At 32.7% G+C, this 21,664-nt stretch overlaps 1 protein-coding gene across 1 annotated transcript in view; it reads left to right on the forward strand.

The window, feature by feature from the left end:
* STK17B (serine/threonine kinase 17b) overlaps nt 1-19,125 on the forward strand; it is a 37,079-nt gene extending 17,954 nt beyond the window's left edge. The window contains exons 3-8 of the mRNA XM_051985972.1: nt 3,322-3,534; nt 9,697-9,841; nt 11,636-11,762; nt 12,719-12,767; nt 14,242-14,421; nt 15,305-19,125. Of these exons, the coding sequence (XP_051841932.1) occupies nt 3,322-3,534; nt 9,697-9,841; nt 11,636-11,762; nt 12,719-12,767; nt 14,242-14,421; nt 15,305-15,587 (997 nt within the window). The 3' untranslated portion in view covers nt 15,588-19,125. The remainder of the gene's footprint in view (nt 1-3,321; nt 3,535-9,696; nt 9,842-11,635; nt 11,763-12,718; nt 12,768-14,241; nt 14,422-15,304) is intronic.
* Nucleotides 19,126-21,664: the final 2,539 nt, after the last annotated feature.

The following is a 21,664-nucleotide window of genomic DNA, read 5'->3' on the forward strand; positions in this document are numbered from 1 at the left end:
ATCTGTACTAGGCAGTAAAAGTAGGAAGGAAGAGAATAATATTACAAGGTAGAGTGAATGGATCTTTAACAACTAATAGAACATATGAAATGAGATTAAAGGAGTTAACATCAGGAGTTTGTCCATAAGTATTTAACAACTTAGTTTTAGTTTGACAATATGTTAAATTGGATGTGCTAGCAGAATATTAAAGTGGAGATATCTAGCGGATATTTGTAAATTTGGTCTGGGGAGAGAGCTTAGACAAAGACAAGGGTATAGAAGCTCAGGAAAGCAAACTTAATGGGTTGAAAAGAGAAGCCAGTAAAGGAGACCTAGAAGGAAAAGGTCATTGATTAAGCTTGGCTGCTTGAATTCTGGCCCTGGCTCAGCCTTCTTGGGTGGAACACAGTGCTCAAGTCCTTGAAGATCTTATAGATGATATTCCCTCATCTGTATATGTTGAGTTTAAATTTAGTGAACTCTAAGATTCCTTCATCTCTAATGATTTTTGTGTGTGAGACTGATGATAAGGAAAAAAAGCTAGGAACAATTTATCAAGGAAGATAAGCAAAAATCATATCAGGGAGAGTATAGTTAGCAGTGATAAATGCTATAAAGATACAATATAAGGAGGATGGATGGTTTTCAGATTAAGAAAAGGTCATGAGATTTGGAGAGATTAGGAATATTATCAGACAGCAGTTTCAGTAGGTTTAGAAAGCAGATCGCAAGGAGTTGCATGTTGCAAATGGATAGCGAGTAACTTCTGTGTTGGATCAAGAGTAGCTTTGGCATTGACAGGTCAAAAGTAGACTGCTGGCATGAAGGGGTAGAGGGACAGTTTTGTTTTTCAGCACATAGTAGACCTATAAGAGATGGAGATGTAGGAGAAAGAAGTGGAAGGTGAAAATTGGAATAAAGGGGTAGTATCAATGGCACAGGAGAAAGGATTAGGAACTTTAGAACATTTTGACAGTTTGAGAGATTTAGAGTACTTAACCTTGATAATATATGATTGAACTATTAATTTTAAAGGTGTTTTTGTTTGTTTTTGCAAATGAGGCACCATTAGAAATAAAAAAATCATTGGTTTAAGTTAAATATGTAGTAAGTATACTTGCATAGTTCTAAGGTACTTGTTTAATAAAAAGATGGAAAGTGCTTAACTTCTCCATTGTATTAGCTCATTCTTCCCTTCTCATAAAAAGAAAAAAACAATCTTGTCATTTAGTTAGAATAGGACAATAATTCATAAAATGAATACTGATTTGTTTTTGACACTGATGAATTGAAACTACAGACACTTCTCCTTTTTTAAACTTTTAAAATATTGTTGGAATTTGTTTACCAAGTTCAGTTGGCTTCTGGGTCTGGGAAATAAAAATTAGGATCTTGTTGCAGTTAGTATTTTTGCACGTTTTAAAGTGCAGACACATACAGATTTAATGGATGATGCATGATAAAGCTTTCCATTCATCTGTTTTTCATTCCCACAAAATATTTCAGAAAAAAAAAACCCACCATAACTTAAGTAAACAGAAGGAAAACATTCACAAGTTACTAGTAAAATTTTGAGTAGTCTCAAGAAACTTTAGTTGTTCCTCTTTTTTAGAATATGTTGGGTAAAGTTTAAGGTTTTTTCTTTCTTAAACTGAAGTAAGTTTTCTTAGAACTTCTTGTGGTTGGAAGGGTGAGGCAGATTCAGAAATAAATGTTAACTTCCTTTGTGGGTTTTTTTTTTTTTATCTTTCAAATTTGATTGTGTATTGTAGAATGCTGTGCACTAACTGCAAAGCCATTTAGCATTGAGAATTATTGTTAAGAAAAAGTTTTTAGATGTCAAGATGTGTAATTCATTTTATTTAATCCAAAATTTTGCAATTAAATATAGAATAATTTGTTTTAGGAACAGGATGCCAGTTACACTTTTTAAATATGACTAGCATTTCAGAGTAGAAGAAAAATTAATTACCTGGCTATAGATTACCTGATATGTTGATTAAAGCAATTTAAGTAACCTAATTTAATAGCATATAAATGAAAATTTTAGCTTTGGTACCAGGCTTCTGATTTACAAAATAGAGAGGGTTGAGACTAGACTCATGGTATGGTATGAGGCACTTTCAGTAAGAAAATTGACTCTTTATGCTGATGCAGCTTGGCAGTTTATGTAGCCTTTAAGAATTGTCTGATGGAATGAGAGTTTACATGACTTGCATTAGCATTATTTTTCAGTGTTGGGACTTGAACTCAAGTCTTCTGTGATGCCTTAGCAGGCTCTCTAATTATTTCATCATACTGTCCTTTAAAATACTTCCTGGAATATACAACTATAAATATCTACAAATAAAAATTTGACAGTTTTGAGAGAAGATCTTATTTTGGGTAAAACACCCAGTGCCTGGGTACCTTGCATGTAGTAGGTCTTTAACAAATTTTTGTTTAATTGAATAGTATTAAAATCTTGGGCCCAATTATTATTTACTTGAGGCAGCTTTGTGGTTCAGCAAACAAGCATCAGGTTTGGAGTTAGGAAGACTTGAATTCAACTGTGTCCTCGGATACTTCTAGGCAAGTCACTTCACTTCTGTTTGCCTCAATATCCTAATCTGTAAAATGGAGATAATAACAGCTACTTTTCAGGGTTGTTGTGAGGATTAAAATGAGATGATAACTCATGTGTGGCATATTGTAAGTACTATCAAATGTTAGCTATATCACCATCATCATCATTACTAATATTTAGTTTTTAAGAATATTAATCCTGTTTTTTTTTCCCGATTCTGATAATTTATGACATTACAATGCAGCCTTAAGATCATAATTGTTATTACAAATTCTTACTGTTTTTTAAAGGATACTTTAACTTTTTTAATATCTTTATTATCTTGAAAAAAAGATATATATTGTATCATATATATGAGAATGTGATTCTTTTGTTAAGATAGAGCTTTTGATATCTTCTGTTTTTGTGTTATCCCTATTTCCCCATTTATTTTTAAAGTTTCAATTAAAATTTCATCATCTATAGGAAGCCTTTCCCAAAACTTTTTCTTTCTTGTGTTTTCTGAATTATTTCTTATTTATCATGTATATAGCTTGATTGCACATATTTGTTAGCTTATTGTTTCATCCATTGGACAGAATACCATCCTGGAATCAGGACGACCTGAGTTCAAATTCAGCCTCAGACGTTTGATACTTAATAGTTGGATAAATCATTTAACTCTGATTATTTCAACAAAACTTAAAAAAAAAAAAATCTTGATGGTCTTAGATGAATTACTCTGTATCTGGTTTTTTGATTTAAAAAACATAATTATATTCTTCCTTTTTCAGAGGAAAGTTTGCTGTGGTTAGACAATGTATTTCAAAATCCACTGACCAAGAATATGCTGCTAAATTTCTAAAGAAGAGAAGAAGAGGCCAAGATTGTCGAGCAGAAATCCTACATGAAATTGCTGTGCTAGAATTAACAGAATCCAGTTCTCGTGTGATTAATCTCCATGAAGTCTATGAAACTTCAAATGAAATCATTCTGGTATTGGAATAGTAAGTATGCACTTTATCATTTGTATGCTATAAAGTCATAATTGATCAGTAGAGTTTCTTTTTTTGATGCACCAAAAGTAAAGAAACAAATATTTTAAAAACAATCATGTAGTGATTTTAATTAGTTGCTAAAATTATATTTCACCTTAAGAATTGTGTATCAATTAATATACTTTGACCTCCATGTCGAGGAATTACTTTCTTTACATAAAAAAGAAAGTTACCCAATCACATGACTTTTAAATGACTACCAAATAAGATTTCTGCCTCTTCTTTAATCTTTTTATGCTTTTTTAAAAATACAAAACTTTACTTTTCTTTGAAACCATTTCTTTTTAAACCTTACCAAGTTACTTATATTTGCTTATATTACTCATTTAATTTCATATTTGGAACAATTCTTTCGAACTGTCTCTGAAACAAATTCAGAAAATCTAAATTTTTGTGGTAAACAAGAGATAGAGAGGGGTATTTTGTTTTAAAATAAGTCCTACTGACCTACTGAAAACATCAGTCATGGTCAATTTAAAAACGTCCCCATTCTAAACTTTTCATTGACCAGCTATTCCCTTAATAAAATAGCATGTTTAGCATTATAAATTAATAATAAGACTATGACTAAAACTGGGTCAGTTAAACTCAGTATATTTATTTAGGTTGGCAGTAGGATGGTATGGTGGGAAGAACATGAGACTTTGAAATGAGAAAGTTAATTTCATATCCCAGCTTTTAAAATTTTCTGAATTGATGACCACAGACAAGTCCCTTAACTTATCCAAGTCTCAGTTTCATCAGTGAGGATAATAGTAATTAGGCAATTTACCTCACAAAGTTGTTAGAAAAACCTCATGTAAACTTCAAAGTACTTTATATATTTCAGCTCTTAGGATGAGTTTGATGAATGTGGGAAGAAATCTTTATGACATATTTGTTTTATAGGTGGTCAAGTTCCATATATTATGATAAATTCTCATTCTTTTTTTAGTTAATTTTTTTAGATTAACAACATTTATTTTCTCTCCTACTTTTCTTCCTCCCCCAATCTTTTTCCCCGCTGAGGCAATTGGGGTTAAGTGACTTGCCCAGGGTCACACAGCTAGGAAGTGTTAAATGTCTCAGGCCAGATTTGAATTCAGATTCTTCTGACTTCAGGGCTGATGCTCTATCTACTGCGCCACCTAATCCCCTCCAATAAATCTTGAGAATATTTTAGTTTAATTGTAAATTCCATTTAGTAATCTGTGCAGATATCTTTTAATAGGTTAGGAAATGAATTCTGTGGTGCCCTAAAAATTTTATAATTTTTGTAAGTTGCAGCAGAAGAATCCCCAAATCATAACTCAGGTTGAATCATGATTTAAACAAGAGATTTCTCCCCTTTCTACTAATCTATTAATTTATAAATATTAAAATTTACATATAGTTAGTTGTAGTGCATTAAAAAACACCATTATAATATTCTTGGTATAGAGAAAAAAATATTATATATAATATAGTTCCTACAGATTTCTTGAAAGCCATGCCAGCAGAGCATAATTGTTGGTTTGCAAGATAATCTTAGCTCATTTTAAAAACTAAAACTAAAAATAAGCTTTTAATGCCCCTATACAAAGTAATATACCCAGCATATGCCATATATTTGCCTGCTCTAAAAATATCTTATCAAGTCTGTGTTAATTAAAAAAAAAAAGAAAATGTTCTGTTTCCCTTCCCATGATATCTGCCAAGATTTTTACAAAGGTTTTTTTTTTTTACATAATAACTAACCACTGGTTTTTTCATTTAAACTTGATGTGACCCTTAAAATATGAGTTTAGTTCTTACTGCTCTATAAAATAGTTAGTAATTAGCTTAGCTATACAAAAAACCAATACTTTTTCCTCTTTTAAAATTTTAACTGTAGTGCACTATTAAATAAAAGGGCCTTTGATCTTATCAGTATAACAAAAATATCCTAGGGAGAAGAATGAACATGGAAGTAAGGAGATGAAGCATTGTGTTCAAGGACCAGCGAGAATGCCATTGCACTAGTTTATTTATTGAGTAGAGAGATAATTTAGTAGAAAGTATATCAAGAAGAGAATAATTGACAATAGCAAAGGCTGAAGAAAGGTTAAAAAAAATGAACATTGAAAAGAGGCCATTAGATTTAACAATTAAGGAACTATTAATTTGAAAACCCAAGTTTCAATTGAATGATTTCGTTGGAAACTAGATTGCAGAGACTTTAGAAGAAGAGTAAGGGGAGAGGAAGTAGGAATTCTAATTGTAATCTTCTTTCTCAAGAAGTTTAGCCAAGAAAGGAAAGAGAAATGTAAGTTTTAATAGCTATCCTGGATGGTTAGATCACATGAAGATTTTTTCAAGGATGGAGAACATGTGAGTATGTTTATAGGCAGTAGAGACAAAAGCCAGTAGATAGTGAAAGACTGAAGAATGAGAGTAGGGATGATAGAGGATAGTTAGTTTCTCAGAGAAATAGAATGGAATGGTATCAAGTATAAGTCAAGGTCCTCTGCTGTTAAGAGAGAGAGAGAGAGAGAGAGAGAGAGAGAGAGAGAGAGAGAGAGAGAGAGAAAGAGAGAGAGAGTGAGAGAGAGAGAGAGAGAGAGAGAGAGAAAGAGAGAGAGAGAGAGAGAGAGAGAGAGAGAGAGAGAGAGAGAAAGAGAGAAAGAGAGAGAGAGAGAGAGAGAGAGAGAGAGAGAGAGAGAGAGAGAGAGAGAGAAAGAGAGAGAGAGAGAGAGAGAAAGAGAGAGAGAGAGAGAGAGAGAAGGAGGGAGGGGAGTAGCCATAGGAGGCATGAAAGGCTTAGAAAAGCCACTGTGCTAAGTGGCACAGTGAATTGATCAGGGAAGTAGAAAAAAATTGCCTTGCCTCAGTGAAGGTCCAGTTGGAATTATGTAACTTAAATTTGTAGTGAACTCCAGCCTGCAAATTGCTAATTAAATTAAATCTTGAAATATTTTTTAAGTTCCATAATGTAATTAGTATGAGAACTCAGACCACTTAGGCAGAGCACAGTATCTTAATTGATGGTTTCATGAGTTGTTGCAGCCAAAAAATGAGTCACCTGGTGATTGACTTTTTCTGACTTAGCTAAATTGCTTTTCCTAAGTGACACTGGTGAATTGTGAGGCTTGCATGTGGTACATTTCCAGTCAAGCAGAGCCTGCTTATGGTTTGTTGGTGTGGCTTTCAGGAGCTCTGAAGAAACTTCTTCTAAAATAATATTTTTAAAAATTGACTCCTATATATTGTGAAATTTTCATTAAAATTATAATTAGAAAAGACTAACAATAGTAGAGGCAGCGTGACATATTGGAAAGAGTGTAGATTTGGGTGTTCAGTTCTCAATTCTGCCACTTAGTTTCTGTGTGACCATCAGGAGTCAATTGATCCACTACCACCCCAGACTTTGGGTCTCAGGAGTCTCATTTGTACCATAAGAAAATTAGGCTAGAAATATTTACAGTTGCATACAGCTCTAATTGATGATCCTACAAATCTCTTATTTTATGCAGCCTACTTAATGCATTATGAACTTAAGAGGGATTATACAATACTTAGTAGCACAACCTGTCAAATGAAAAGAGATCTTCACCTTAATCCTTTTCTTTTTACCTGTTTTTCTTTTTAATGAACTGATGCTTTTACTTTTAAATCATTTTTCAGGTTAAAGTACCCGTGTCAGCATTTTCAGGTGAAAGAAGTAAAATGACTTTAGACTATTAATATAATAAGTCAATGTGATCTAATATACAAAGCCCTAGCTCATGAGAAGTAGCTTATTTTTAGCTGCTCTACTTTCAAAAGTCATATGAATATAGAGCACCTGATTGTCTTCTAAGTTGATATTTAATGTCCCTATATGACACTGTTTATCTGTAAAATGGGATAACATATTTGTTTATCATTTGGTAACATTTTAAGAAGTATTCTTTGTGGAGAAAAATCATCATTATATTTTTAATTATATAATTTTGATTTGTGAAGTTACTCGTTAAGTCAAATCTCTTTGATACCTATGCTGTCACTATTTTAACATAAATGTGCAGTTCCTAAGGGTTATTCAAAGACATTTAAAAGTGATTAAGGACTTGTTTTACCTTGAATCCATGCCAGACTTTGGGAAAGTGGAAGTTGTCAATCCGGTTTTTTTTTTTTTTTTTTTTGGCAATGTATAATGAAAAAAATTAGTGGAACATATAAATGTCTCTAGAAAATTGTCCTTTTTATGTATACATATATTGAATTTAACATATATTTTAACATATATTGGACTACCTGCCATTTAGGGGAGGGAGTGGGGGGAAGGAAGGGAAAATTTGGAACAGAAGGTTTTGCAAGGGTCAATGTTGAAAAATTACCCATGCATATGTTTTGTAGATTAAAAGCTATAATCATAATCATAATAATAATAAAAGAAAATTGTCATTTTTATCTTGTGGGAATTTAGAAACAGAACAATAGATTTTATGACATTTTCCCCAATAGCTCTTTACTTATAAAGGTTCAGTTGTCTTCCTAAATTCTACAAGATAATTAAGAAAAAGGAAGCATTTCAATATAAAATGCTATCTTATCCTGACAACCTTATTAAATAAAAAGGGATTTTAAAAAATTTTCTCTCCATTTAATTAAAACTTTTAGTAGTAAACTCTATTTTCTTTTGACTATTAGTGTTTTCCATTAAGAAATGTATTCAGTTGTTTTATAGTGAAAATTCTAGTCATTGTAGTAGCTGGAAGTTTTCATTTTTAAGTGCTGGAACTGAACCCAAAATTTTTACTTTTTTTCTGGCAATCTTCATAATATATGATATCTATTTCTTTGTCTTTAAAAATAATTATGCTCTATTGTAAATGTGGCTGTAAAAGGTGGTATCATTCTGCTATAACATTACTATATATAATAAATACCATTAGTCTGAACTACTTAGTTTGCTGCCAATATTACACTGATACCCTTAGTAACTTCCAACATACAGGTGTTTGGTCTTTTTGGTTCCCTCTTCCACAGGGTGTAGAACTTTTCTGTTTTTTCTTTTCCATTATCAGAGCATAAGCTAGGTGAACATGACCAAGCACCATTATTCTTATTCTCTTATGTCTGGTTTTCTCCATCTTTTCTGCTTCCTTATAACTTCTAAAAACATTACAAGTGTTCTTTTCATATGGTTAGCCAACTTATTACAATATATTGGTCATAAACTCTTTGGCCATGATCATTATCATTATCTGATATCATCTACTAATCTGATACTTCACCACTGAGACTCCTTTTGGATAAAACAAGTTATGTCTACAGTAAGAGCTATTTTAGAAGGCTTAAGGAATCCAGGAAGATAGGTACTGGCCAGATAGACAGTCTTAAATATATTCACATATATAAATGAATACCTCTCTCTCTCTTTCTCTCTCTCTCTCTCGGACTTTTTGCTTTTTTAGAAACTTAGTGGTGCATCAGACTTTTTGCTTTTTTAGAAACTTAGTGTTGCATCAGAATATTAGCTAATTATTTGAACATGGCATATGAATTTGCCAGATGTTTATCAATACAGATAAATTTTGGATCAGATATTTAGAGACTTGATTATCTGATTCTGCTGTGTTTAGCAATCAAATTAACTAAAAATAATTACAAGAAATGTGTTTGATTTGTGGTTGCAATTTGTGTTATAGACTATGAAAGTATTTTAATTTGATTTTTTAAATGAGTCAATAGTAGTTCTTTCTCTTTATTCTGGCGTCATGGATGATCTGCATAAATAACCAAGACATTGTACATAAAGTCATCTTAAATTTTAGAAATTATGTAAACATATTTCAGATCATCTAGTGAAAAGCAACAAAAATAATACATTGATTATTAACTGGCCTTTGGTACTTTATTTATAAGAGAAAGGCAGATTATCAGAATAGCATTGGCTTTTAAACCTCAAATTTTTATAAATAATTTCCACAATAAACATTCTTGTTCTTTTCTTTCTCATTAAATTTATGCATTTCTTTTCAGTATATTAAATGATGTGCTGGCTAAATAACTAATGTTTTAAAATATAAAACATAAATTACTTGTTTCAGTAAAAATTGCATTCTAAAAATATTTCAGATAAGTTAAAATAAAAATGTTCAGTCTGATATAATTTGGATTTTCTTTCAGTGCTGCAGGTGGAGAAATTTTCAACCTATGCTTACCTGACCTAGTTGAAATGGTCTCGGAAAATGATATCATCAGGCTTATTAGACAAATATTAGAAGGAGTTTCTTATCTACATCACAACAATATTGTGCACCTTGATTTGAAGGTAACTTGTTAACATGCAGTGTTTCTGTTCCTGTCTAGTCCTCAGCTATCAAGTTCAATTAATATGTTAGCATCCTACAATTTTAATGTGCTTTTTGACATATATTGCATAATCCTATTCCTATGTCTATATTAAGCACTCAGTTTAACCATGAGATTATTTCAAAAATCATTATATGTTATTCTCTTTCCTGTAAGAAAATTAAAGCCTCACAGGTTTATGTTAATTTATAAATTAGCTGATCTGAATTAGTTAGGCTGGAAGAGCCCTTTGGAAAAAATTAGTGGTTATAGCAACAGATTAAATGTAACAGATTAAGAGAATGAGCTAGACATCCTGAAGACCGGATAGGGAAAAGAGAAAAATTATAAAAAGTAGCCACTAAAAATAATAGCACTTTGCATCTGGTACTCTGTCAGCACAGAAAGACATAGACTTCGATGCCTTTATAGCCCCTGAATAATGGAAAATACAGAATAGTGAAATAATTGCTGTTCCTTGTGGTGACCCTGAATCATAAAGAAATGGCTCTGTTTAACCCACATTTATTTTTTCACAGTAAGATTCTTTATTTTACATGTGTTACATGTCTCAAAATGTTACATTTTGCTTTAATATGACACTTCCCAACAGACACCCAAACAATCTTCTCTCCATCTTGAGTTTCAAAATTTGCATTAGAAAGCTTGCAATTAAAATAGTTGTAATAGAGAAATATTAGTTCTGGGAGAGATGAGAAGAGCTTTCTAGGAAAGTTGTCTACTGGGGGCTCTTCTCATCCTGACACTATTAGATCAATGAAGTAGTAAGTGTGATCAAATTTCTATTACATAAGTAATAGCATTGTATCATTTCATGATTGCTAAAATAGAAATGTAGCATATTAAATCCCACAACTTAAATAGTGTGATATTTTTATGAGAGACAATGGAAACTCCTGAATATCTAGGTAAGAACATGAATTATTTAATTATGAACTTTAAAAAAAAGAACATACAAGAAACAGTATGGCACAAGAGATTAGGTCTCAGAAGGTCTCTGGGGTAAAATTCTATCTTTAGTGTTTACTGGTTATATCACCTTGGGTAATCTCATAGTCCCCCAGGCAATCAGTTCTCTACAGTTCCAGAGCACTTACTGATTTGACCCGTCCTAGTAGTGGAAGTTTGTTCAGTCATGTCCAATCCTTCATGACCTCAAAGATCATAACATGCCAGTGCTGTCCAAATATTTGTTTTTTTGTTTTGTTTTGTTTTTTTTTTGGCAAAGATACTAAAGTGGTTTGCCATTCCCTTCTCCAGTGGTTTAATGCAGAGATTTACTTGTCTACAGTCACCCAACTAATAAGTGTCTGGAACTGGATTTGAACTTGGTTTTTCTAACTGAAGGCCCAGTACCCTATCCAATCTAACTGTTTCCAAAGCAAATAAGACATTAGGTGACTTAGTCAGAGTCACAGGGTCTTCTCAACTCCAGGCCCAATGCACTATCCACTGAACCAGCTATAATAGTTCCTTACATCATGAAATTACAGGTCTAGTCACAAACAAAAATAAAACCTACAAATGATTTGAATCTGGAAGATTTAGTGTTATAATTTTCCTTTATAAAAGTATTTGTAATAAAACCTGAACTTTAACTATGAACTATAAGTTTAGGTTTATATGTATAATTTAAGTGATTCTAAAATCTAATGAATTCAATTTTTATTTGTTTCTTGCCTTGATTATCAGTGGTTTTAATAAAGAATAAGTTTTTAAGTAGCACATTAATACTATTTCTATTTTCTTGCAGCCTCAAAATATCTTATTAAGCAGCATTTCTCCACTTGGAGATATAAAAATTGTAGATTTTGGAATGTCTCGGAAAATAGGGAATGCATGTGAATTGAGAGAGATAATGGGAACTCCCGAATACCTGGGTAAGAATTTTCCCTTTACTTTCTATTGCTAAATTAAATAAATAAATAAATAAGTACATAGTAAAAAGAAATAACTTGCTAGTGGTATAGAGAGAATTATTTGGAATATCTATTTCCAGTATATATTTACTCAGTATATTTTCCAGGACTCTTCCTTGATGCTGACTGAAGTTTTCTACTGTTAGTCAGCACCATGAGCCATCTAGCCAACAACAGATCAAGAATAAATTTGGGACTTAATGATATTGAGATAGTTACCAGAAAAAAAAAGCTCACGATGTCTTTTAGGCAGAACAGTCCCAAAGGTAGAACTGTCTGACAATAAGGAAGAATTCAATACTAGGTGTTAAGTTTGATCTGAAAGTGGCTAGAGAAGTAAAAGGCATGTCCCTTTTTGATAGCATAGCAATTGGCAGATAAGTTCTGGGATCTGAAAATGGAGAGAAAGTCAACAGTGTAGATCAACAAAACCGATAACAGGTGAAAAGTAGAGTCCAGCTGTAACAAATGGCTCCATCAGAAAGTTTTAAAAGTGTAGAGTTCAAGACTGGTTAGACCCACCTAATCTTTCTGAGGAGCAGCTATTGAAGGCTTCAGTTCACTGCTGTACTCTTTTGAATGGAAGGAAGATAGCTGTTTTGAAAGGGGCAGTGGGGCTAGCAGGCCACTATTTTCTAGCAGCTTCAAAAGAGATGCATGTAGTCTTGGACTAGTGAAATTTTACTCCTCAACCAAAAGTCATCCTAAAAATACTGGTGTGCTTTGGACTTCTTTGAGCAATTATTCATTGAGCAAATATTTTTGATTATCAGCCAATTGCATGCTTGACACTGCATTAAAAATGTTAAATATCATGAATTCCCAGTCTTTTCAAAATCAAAAACAAATACGAAAACATTTAAAAAGTAATTTAAATATTAAGTAATTAAAAATTTAATTTGATTTTTACTTTTCAGCTCCAGAAGTGTTGAACTATGATCCTATTACCACAGCAACAGACATGTGGTAAGTTTTTGTTAGTATCTTAATATTTTTTATCTTAACCATTTTAATATTTTTTTCTGTTGTAATCTTTTTTCATTGCAAGTTTTCTAATGTGGATTACATATTTAATGCAGAAAGGCAATTGTTTTGATGTCTTTTGGGAAGAGTCAATACTAAGGGTGATTAGCTGTTCTTGATGTTGAAGAATCATTTGCTACATGAGATTTAAAAAAATGATTCTACATATTAATTGATCCAAACAGCCACATTAAGCACTGGAAAAAAATTTCCCAATATTATATAAATTTTATCATTTTTATCATTTTCTGACAGCAAACTTAAGTCATAAATATGGATAATACATACATTATATGGAGGCAGAAAGCATTCCTGAGTTTTCATCTGCTTACTCAACTCCACTTGTCTGTTGACACCTTTAACTCAACAAGTTCAAAATTGAATCCATCTTTTTCCAAACTTTTCCCCCTTCTAACTTTCTTATTTCTGTTGATGGCACTGCCACTATTTTCTGTTACGTAAGCTCAAAACCTCAGTCATATCTTTCCTCTACATCCTACATTTAATCAACTGCTAAGTCCCTTAAAATAATCACTTCTACTCTTCTCCTTTTCTCACACTTTGCCAATGCTCTCAAACACTACCTTATTATGTCTCACCTAACTTATTGTGATGACCCTCTCAGTTGCCTCCCTCTTTGTAATGAGTTCCAGTCTTCATGTTGCTATCACAGTAAAGTTTTTAATGGAGAAATCTAATCACATTACTGTGAAACTGTTCAAATTCCTTTGGTGGAACCCTATTATCATCAGAATAAGCCACAGACTCCTTAGCCTGGAATTCAAGATCCTCCTCATTTGGCTTCACTTTATATTTCCTGTCTTTTTTCATATTGTTCCCCTTACCCATTGTAGGTTACCATCAAACTGGACTATTAGCCACTGGCTGATCCTGTCCTGATCTGTCCTTGCTTCCGTGCACATAGTAACTATAGTATAGAATTGAATGTATCAGAATAAGAGAGGCAGGTGCAAAAGCAGAGTTAAAAAAAAAAAAAGATAATTTCTGAGTAGGGATCACAGTTAACTGGAGGGGGGGAGGTGTCATCTGAATGTGACTTTGAAATATTCAAGGTTTTAAAAAGGCAAAGGAAAGGGGTTAGGGTAAGAAATTACAACCTAGGTAAATGATATGAACAAAGGCACAGAGCTAGGAAAGCTCTAGACATATCCAGAAGATTGTAAGTATTATGTTTTAGCTAGACCATAGCATAGAAGGGGAAAATAGTATAGGCTAAGACTATAAACATGACTCATTAATTGAGAGCTTGTTCCTTGAAAACTGCTAATGTTGTGGCCAGACATGAGCACCCCCAGTTTCTTGACTATAGATCCAGGCCTCATAGAGAGAATAGATAGGTCACACAGGGCCCTGAATGACAAGCTAAGGAATTGTTTCTTTTCTGATACTTTTTCAGGAATGTTGGCATAATCACATACATGTTATTAATGCATACATCTCCATTTGTGGGAGAAGACAATCAAGAAACATACCTCAATATTTCCCAAGTCAATGTGGATTATTCTGAAGAAATGTTTTCATCAGTCTCACAGCTGGCCAAAGACTTTATTCAGTGTCTTTTAGTAAAAAATCCAGAGTAAGTAATATAATCAATGATTATCAATAAGTTTGCTATTTGATAAACAGAGGATATACATACATACTCTCATTAATTCAGATAAATTGTTAAGACTGTAGAAATAAAAGGTTTAACTCAAATATCTTAAAAACATTGTTTTATTATTTTTGACATTTTATATGTATGCACACATGTAAACAACATATAGTATATCTCAGATTTTCAGTTGGATTGGTTTGGGAACTCAAAGTATGAATATCATAGGTGTAGATTATAGTTTCATGAAGATACCTGAAGTGCACAAAGGTTATGTAACTCATTCAGGTTCATACAATTATTAAATATTGAGAGAGATTTCCAGGTATTTCTGAGTCAAAGCTCCTTGCTGCCTCTCACATACATATATATCTTACATTAAAAAAATTGAGAGTTAGCTAAAAATTATTTTTCTAAATGACAGTGTGATTAGATGCAATGCACTTAAATGAAAGGAATCTAAAATTTGACATAGTAATTGGTTGTAAGTGTCAAGGAAATTCTCAGTATATGGATTTCTTTTAATACTTACTTTTTTGTTTAAAATCAGTTCATCTAGCTACAGGTTGGCAATATGATGCTAATAAAGATATTTTTGCCTAATGTCATAATTAAGGAGCTTTTTTCACACAAGGAGAACGCAGAACATTTTCTACTTTCTGATCTTAATCACCAAGTCTATTAAGAAATACTGTAAATGCCATGGCAAGAAAAAAACTGTACACATTCTAATGTTGTGAATGTAGACTCAAGATTAGGATCAAACATTCTTATTGAGAGATTAGGACTAGTCTTTCCAGATTAAGTCTTGTTTCAAAAACAAAGTCCAGAGAACTGAGAACAGCCTTCTTCCTTTCATTTACAGGGACAGACCAACAGCAGAAGACTGTTTGTCTCATCCTTGGCTCCAGCAAAGGGATTTTGTGGACTTGTTTCATCCTGAAGAAACTTCCTGTTCTTCTCAAACTCAAGAGCACACAGTCAGAAACTCAGAAGACAAAACCACTAAATCTACTTGTAATGGAACCTGTGGAGATCGAGAAGATAAAGAGAATATTCCTGAGGACATTAGTACGGTTTCCAAACGATTTCGTTTTGATGATTCCTTGCATAACCCCCAGGAACTTGTTCCAGATCTGTTATGCTAGCAACTTTCTCTTCATTATTTGAACTGAATTTAAAATCCACTGCAGTGTTGCCTATGAAATGTTCTGTTTTATACCTTCATGTTTAACATGCTTATATTGAACATGCACTTTTGACTTGGGGAACGATTGAAGGAAATGTATTTGTGTTAAAGTATTGGTTCATAATAAGAGATCTTGCTCCTTGTCCTGGAACCACAGAACTCACCAGAGCAGAAAATTTAAATAGTATATTTGCACATTTCAAATATCACTTCAAAAATTAATAATTTTGAACATTTTTAGTTAGCTATGTAAATAAGCTTCTGTAAATAAGAGAAACTAAACTAAATTTCACTAGGTTTGCCAAAGAGTTGCTATACAGTACCAACTAAGTACTTCTGGTACTACTACTTTTTTTTTTTTTTTTTTTGGCTAGGACATAAATGTAGCAAACTGAAGAAATTTAGTTAGTCTTTTGCTATTCTTCTGTTAATTGAATTTATTTAGAACAACGAAATTAAAATCAAGTTGTTCCATTTGCTATTCTTTCCACCTAAATATCCAGAAGCCATTTTGCAATTGAGAAAAGCATTCAACCTTTAGTTGACTGATTCTGCATACAAAGAATGTGATATTTTTCTTCATAAAAGATATAATATGGGTTTCCCTTACAGTTTGTCACTCAGGAAAGTGTTTTGAAACTTGGGTTTTGTAGCTGTGATAGGTTTTTCCCCACCTCCAAAATGTACCCATTCAAATACAATTTGGAGGATGGTTACAAAACAGCTGACAAAACTTTCTGGTTATTGCTCATTGAAGATACCTTAGAAAACAGTATTAAGCAGCCATATCTAACGAGAATGGAAGAGTATGTGGCCAAATTTAGCTTTGGAAGTAACAGAATTTAGAATGTAGAATAATAAACTTAAGAATCTAAAACAAATCATTCAAAATAAAAATAGGTCTGAGAATAAACTATTCAATTACAGTCTTTCAAAAGTACAAATGACTTGAGTCCAGGTAGAGAGCCAAGTTCAGTGGTATTTAAACGTCTTTTGTACACCACCCCTCACGGTGAGTAGTGAGCTTCAGTATGAAATCCATGTAGTTCTACAGTGTCCTGTGTAGTATCTGGTATCCTTGGTGTCCTCAGAAAAAGGTCCAAAGGATAGCAGACATACTTCTGCCAAGCCAATCCTTACAGTCTGCACAAAGAGTGGCCTTCATTAGCAGGTGTTTTATCTCCCAGTTGGACGGCTTAGGGCAAGGGAATGAGAGATTTCATGACCTACTGACTACCTTAAACTATAAAGAGGCCAACTTTTGGCCAAAAAAGGGTAGATAGCTCTAGTTACCTTCCTAGAGGTCCTAAAATTCCAATTGTCTTAGTAAGAACTTTCAGACAGAAATCTTATTACTAGTAGTAAAGAGGGGTGGGTCTTTTGCCTTTAACATTGCATTTACTTAATGTCAAGAGTTTTTTTTAAAAGAGAAATTCTATGTGTTGAATATATGTTTGTGTTTTAAATATATGATCATCTACACAGCTCTTGATTCATACTAATTCTAGGTTCTTCAAAGACCTGTGAATGAATTTTTTCAACTCAGGTGCAAAAAGAATTTTTCTCATATATCATGTAAATATATTAAAAATAGTTTTTGAACAACGGACTAGAAATTCTAAAACCTAAAATAGGCATCTTCCCTTTCTATAAAAGCAAAGGTTTATAGTTTTATAATGATTGTTTCCATTGTTTTGCCATCAGTATTAAGTTAGTGTACTCAAGTGTCAAAAAACTTTATTAATGGGGTATTGGGAACTGGTTATATGTATCCATTTTCTATGTTAAAATAAATTTTCACTAGTCCAGAGATAGCAGTCCACATCAATACATGAAAATAAGCAAGAAATATAAAATATTGCAATAATCTGAGCACTAAATATTTTTGGAGCCTTTCATATCAGTTTCTTTTGTTGCTGGAAGAAGCTTACATTTAGCCAATCTCTGCTTTACAGATCAAATTTTAAGTTAAATCTTTAAAAGGCTTTCAATTATTTTCTTCAAGTTCTGAAATTAAGGTTTATTGTGAAAAGATAGTAAAACTTGAATTATGGTAGCACTCACCATGTAAAATTCCAGTTTCTATAAAAATGAATGTAAGTCCACTTATAGACAAAGTAAACAGCACTTTAAACTGTTTACTCCTTTTATTGTTTCAGATTAAGTTAAATCCTACGAATGAGAAGATATTATTTTGAAATATATAATCATTAAAAATTTCTGATTTTATTCCAAGATGTTAAACTTTTCAAGTATCCTACTTGAAGTGCTTAAAAAAGTTTCACCATAAATTGCTTTAAAAACAAGAGAAAAATATAATAGAATAGTACAATGTTTCATCAAACCACAGTAAAAGAATGTCAGAGATTTATAGTTTTTTCCATTATTTTACTTGATTAGAATGATTTTTAGTTTGCTAATTTCTTTTCAAAATGGAGGTCAATATGGTTATAGCTTAAGATAGACAAACAGCAATTCAGTAGTAAATTGTGAAGTTATCTGACATTTTACTAAATCTTTTAAAGTGACTTTAAAAAGGTAAAACTGAAATGATACAAAAAAAAGGTTTCAAAAAGGTTAAAGAAACGTTTACTAAAACATTGCAATTTTTTCTATGTCCATTCAGGATGTACTGGTAATTAAAAATTATTTTAAATAATTTTTTTCAGCCACAATGTGCAAGGCTAAATTAGGGAATCATTGAAACTAAATGTATAATTTTTCTTTTTTCATTTTTCAATCACAGTGACTCGTACAAATCTTATTTTCATTTTCTCAAAGAGTCAAATAACAAATTAAAATGGAAAAAAAGTAGGACATTTTCACCAATTCAAAAACGGAGGTCACCTTAACAGGAATAAATATCATTAATTGCTCAATCGCTCCAGAGTTGAATTTTAAGTTATAATTTTGCAAGATAAAATCTCCTTTCTGAATATGGAATATAAAGAGTTGGAGAACATTTTTAAAGACAGAAAATTAGTATTTTATTATCAGTGATCACTTTGACTTGACTTTCCACTATAAAGTTATGGAAAGTATAAAACATAAATACAAAGCACTTTAAACATATACACACAGACACACATGAAGTAGTGTATTGTCCCCAAAGAATATTTATCAATTTTGATGTTTAAAATTGTTTACATTTTTTTTATCTTCAGTTAGGCAACTGGATTTCCAAACGAAGCCAACATCTAGCAAATGATACTTTTTGAAATGTGTAAACAATTGTACTTTTATTTCAAAGTATAAAACAAAGTTTGAATTCTCTGGATTATTGTAAATGTCTAATTTTATGAAAACCTTTTAGAGTGCTTTAACTTACTGTAAAATATTGTATATATTCAAGTATAGGTCCAACTGTCCTGTGGTAACTTTTATTAGATAATTTAAGTTTTTAAGGATAGAATGACAGATGTGATTATCTTTGAGCACTGTTGTTCTATGTACTTAATGAGCCTTTTGATTGTACATTAAATGGCATCTTTTTTGTATTACAGTTGTCTTTATTTCAAAACAACTTCTGAAGTATTTTTTGAAAGAGTGCTTTAGTCATCTGAGTGATGATCTTAATTCTTCTTACTCCTACAGAAGGGTCTATTTCCCACTTTTGAGAAAAGAGCTGATTATAGAAAGCTAAACCCTCAGAACAGAAATTGTTTAAATTTGGGACAAATGATAGCTACCCTTTGGTGTACTAGTTAGGTTCAGGAATTCAGGAAACACAGACAAGTCTCATAATTGTTTATCTAACTCTCTGGTTTATTGATATTCTAGAAAGTGATTTAGTATACAAGAAAATTTGTTTTCTGCCTCACTACCATGTAAAGTTCCCCCTCTTGCCTGATCTGAGGAAATGGGGCCACACAAGTATACATACAACTAAATCCCAGATAACCAACCAGTTGTGGATAACCTGCAGTTAACAGGCTCTGGAGTTTCATACTAAAGGAGACAACAGGAACTCCAGTCATCAGGAGGAACACACAGATACAATAAAATGATAAATATTCAAGAATGTAGCCTCAATTCTAAGATTTTTTTTAAAGATATATCAACTTGTGTTTTAAGTTCATCTGATTTATTCATAATTGCTCAATGACAGGTTGAATGACGGGAGGTTGCCAGTGGGAAGGTTCAATAGTTCTTCATCTTAACTGGTAGAATTATAGTTGGTGACTATGTGCTTGTTAAATGTTATGAATAGTCATATCTACCATGGCAGCCGGGAGACTGGAGGGGCCCAGGTCTACAAATCTTCAAAAGGAGGGATAGGAATTGACGGCGATAATACTAAACAGAATTTGGACTTGGTAGCTGACGTATGGAGGTCAGCCTTAAAGGAGGTTAGATTTCCCTAATACAAGAGTGGAGCTTGTAAATCAGTGTTCCAGGGGGAAGGTAGGAGAGGGGGAATGGGAGACAGCTCTACATGGCATGGTTCACTGGCCTGTTGTGCTTGAGGAATCTGGCCAGAGGTGAGCTACACATACGCTAATGCTATTGAATCCTACTAATTGTGTTGTCTTCCCCACATTAGAATGTGAGCTCCTTAAAAGTAGGACTGGTTTTGTCTTTATTTGCATCCATGGTGCTTAATACAATACTAGGCATGTATGAACCACTTTAAAATATACATTTTTAACTCATTTATCACCATTGTTAATTGTTACATAATAGTTTTTGTTTTCAAAAGGTTAAGTTGCAAACCTGCTTCTGATCAAAATGATAGACTAACGTTTTATCATCACTCAAACTCAACTGCCTCTTTTACACTTATGTACTAATGTCTCCAAAAAATAACACAAATGTCCTCTGGGTTCTCTATTTGGGTATATTGTTGTTCAGCTGTTTTCAATTAAGAATAACTCTTCATGACTTTATTTTGATTTTTTGGCAAAGACACTGAAGCAGTTTTCCAGTTCCTTTTCCAATTCATCATACAGATAAGGAAATGAGGCAAACATTAAGTGACTTTTCCAGGGTCACGCAGTGAATGAGTGAGAGACCCGGATTTGAACTCAGATTTATCATCCTGACTCCAGATCAGGCACTGCACTACTTACCTAATCTTAATTGGGCTTCACACTGCATAGTAATGCCTTTCTTCTCTATTGCACTCCTTAAAGTATCTTTCAGTTTTAAGCCCACTACCTGTTCTCACTTCTGTCCTATAAGAGTACTTTGTTGACAAAACTGAGACTCTGCAATGAGCTTTTTGTCTCTTCTTCAAAATCTTGACATCAGTTTTGGGGAGGATGACTTCACCCTCCTGATGAAAAGTTTTTTTTCCCCCTTCTCCAGGAGATTTATATTTCTGATTATTCTTTTCCCTATCTAAAATCTAATTCATTCTTCTGTGGGCTCTTTCCCTACACTCACTAGTTTGGCGATTTCATTAGCAACCATGGGTTCAGTGATCATCTCTGTGGTAGATTTCTCCCAAATGTAAACATATTCATCGCTTTGCTCCTAATCTCATATCCTCAACTATCAGCTGTACATTTCTACCTCAGTGGCATTTTTTGGCATCTCAGACTCAACATATCAAGAACAAAACTCATCTATTCCCTAAATGTATCCCTTTTCTAAAGGATAAAGTTAATAGTTCTGTTGAGGATATAGTCTTTCCAGATACTGAGATTTTCCTTGGAATCATCTTTGATTCTTTCCTTTTCCCCACCTCTCATATTCTACTTTTTCAGGCTCGCCTTGTCTTTCCCCTCTCACATAGCTAATATCCTAAGTCAGGCCCTCATCACCTTAACCTAGACTTCTATTAAAAGTCTTCCAATGATGTCCCTATTTTCAATCTCTTGTTGTTTAGTGATTTTTCAGTCATGTCCAACTCTCCATGACTCCTTTTGGAGTTTTCTTGAGAAAGACATTGTAGTGGTTTGTAATTTCCTTCTCCAGATCATTTTACATATGAGAAAACTGAGGTAAATAGGATTAAGTGACTTTCCCAGGGTCATACAGCTAGTGAATGTCAGGCCAGAGTTAAACTCATAAAAATGAGTGGTTCTTAGCTCA

The sequence above is a fragment of the Antechinus flavipes genome, chromosome 3 (genome assembly GCF_016432865.1).
Source record: "Antechinus flavipes isolate AdamAnt ecotype Samford, QLD, Australia chromosome 3, AdamAnt_v2, whole genome shotgun sequence".
NCBI lineage: Eukaryota > Metazoa > Chordata > Mammalia > Dasyuromorphia > Dasyuridae > Antechinus > Antechinus flavipes.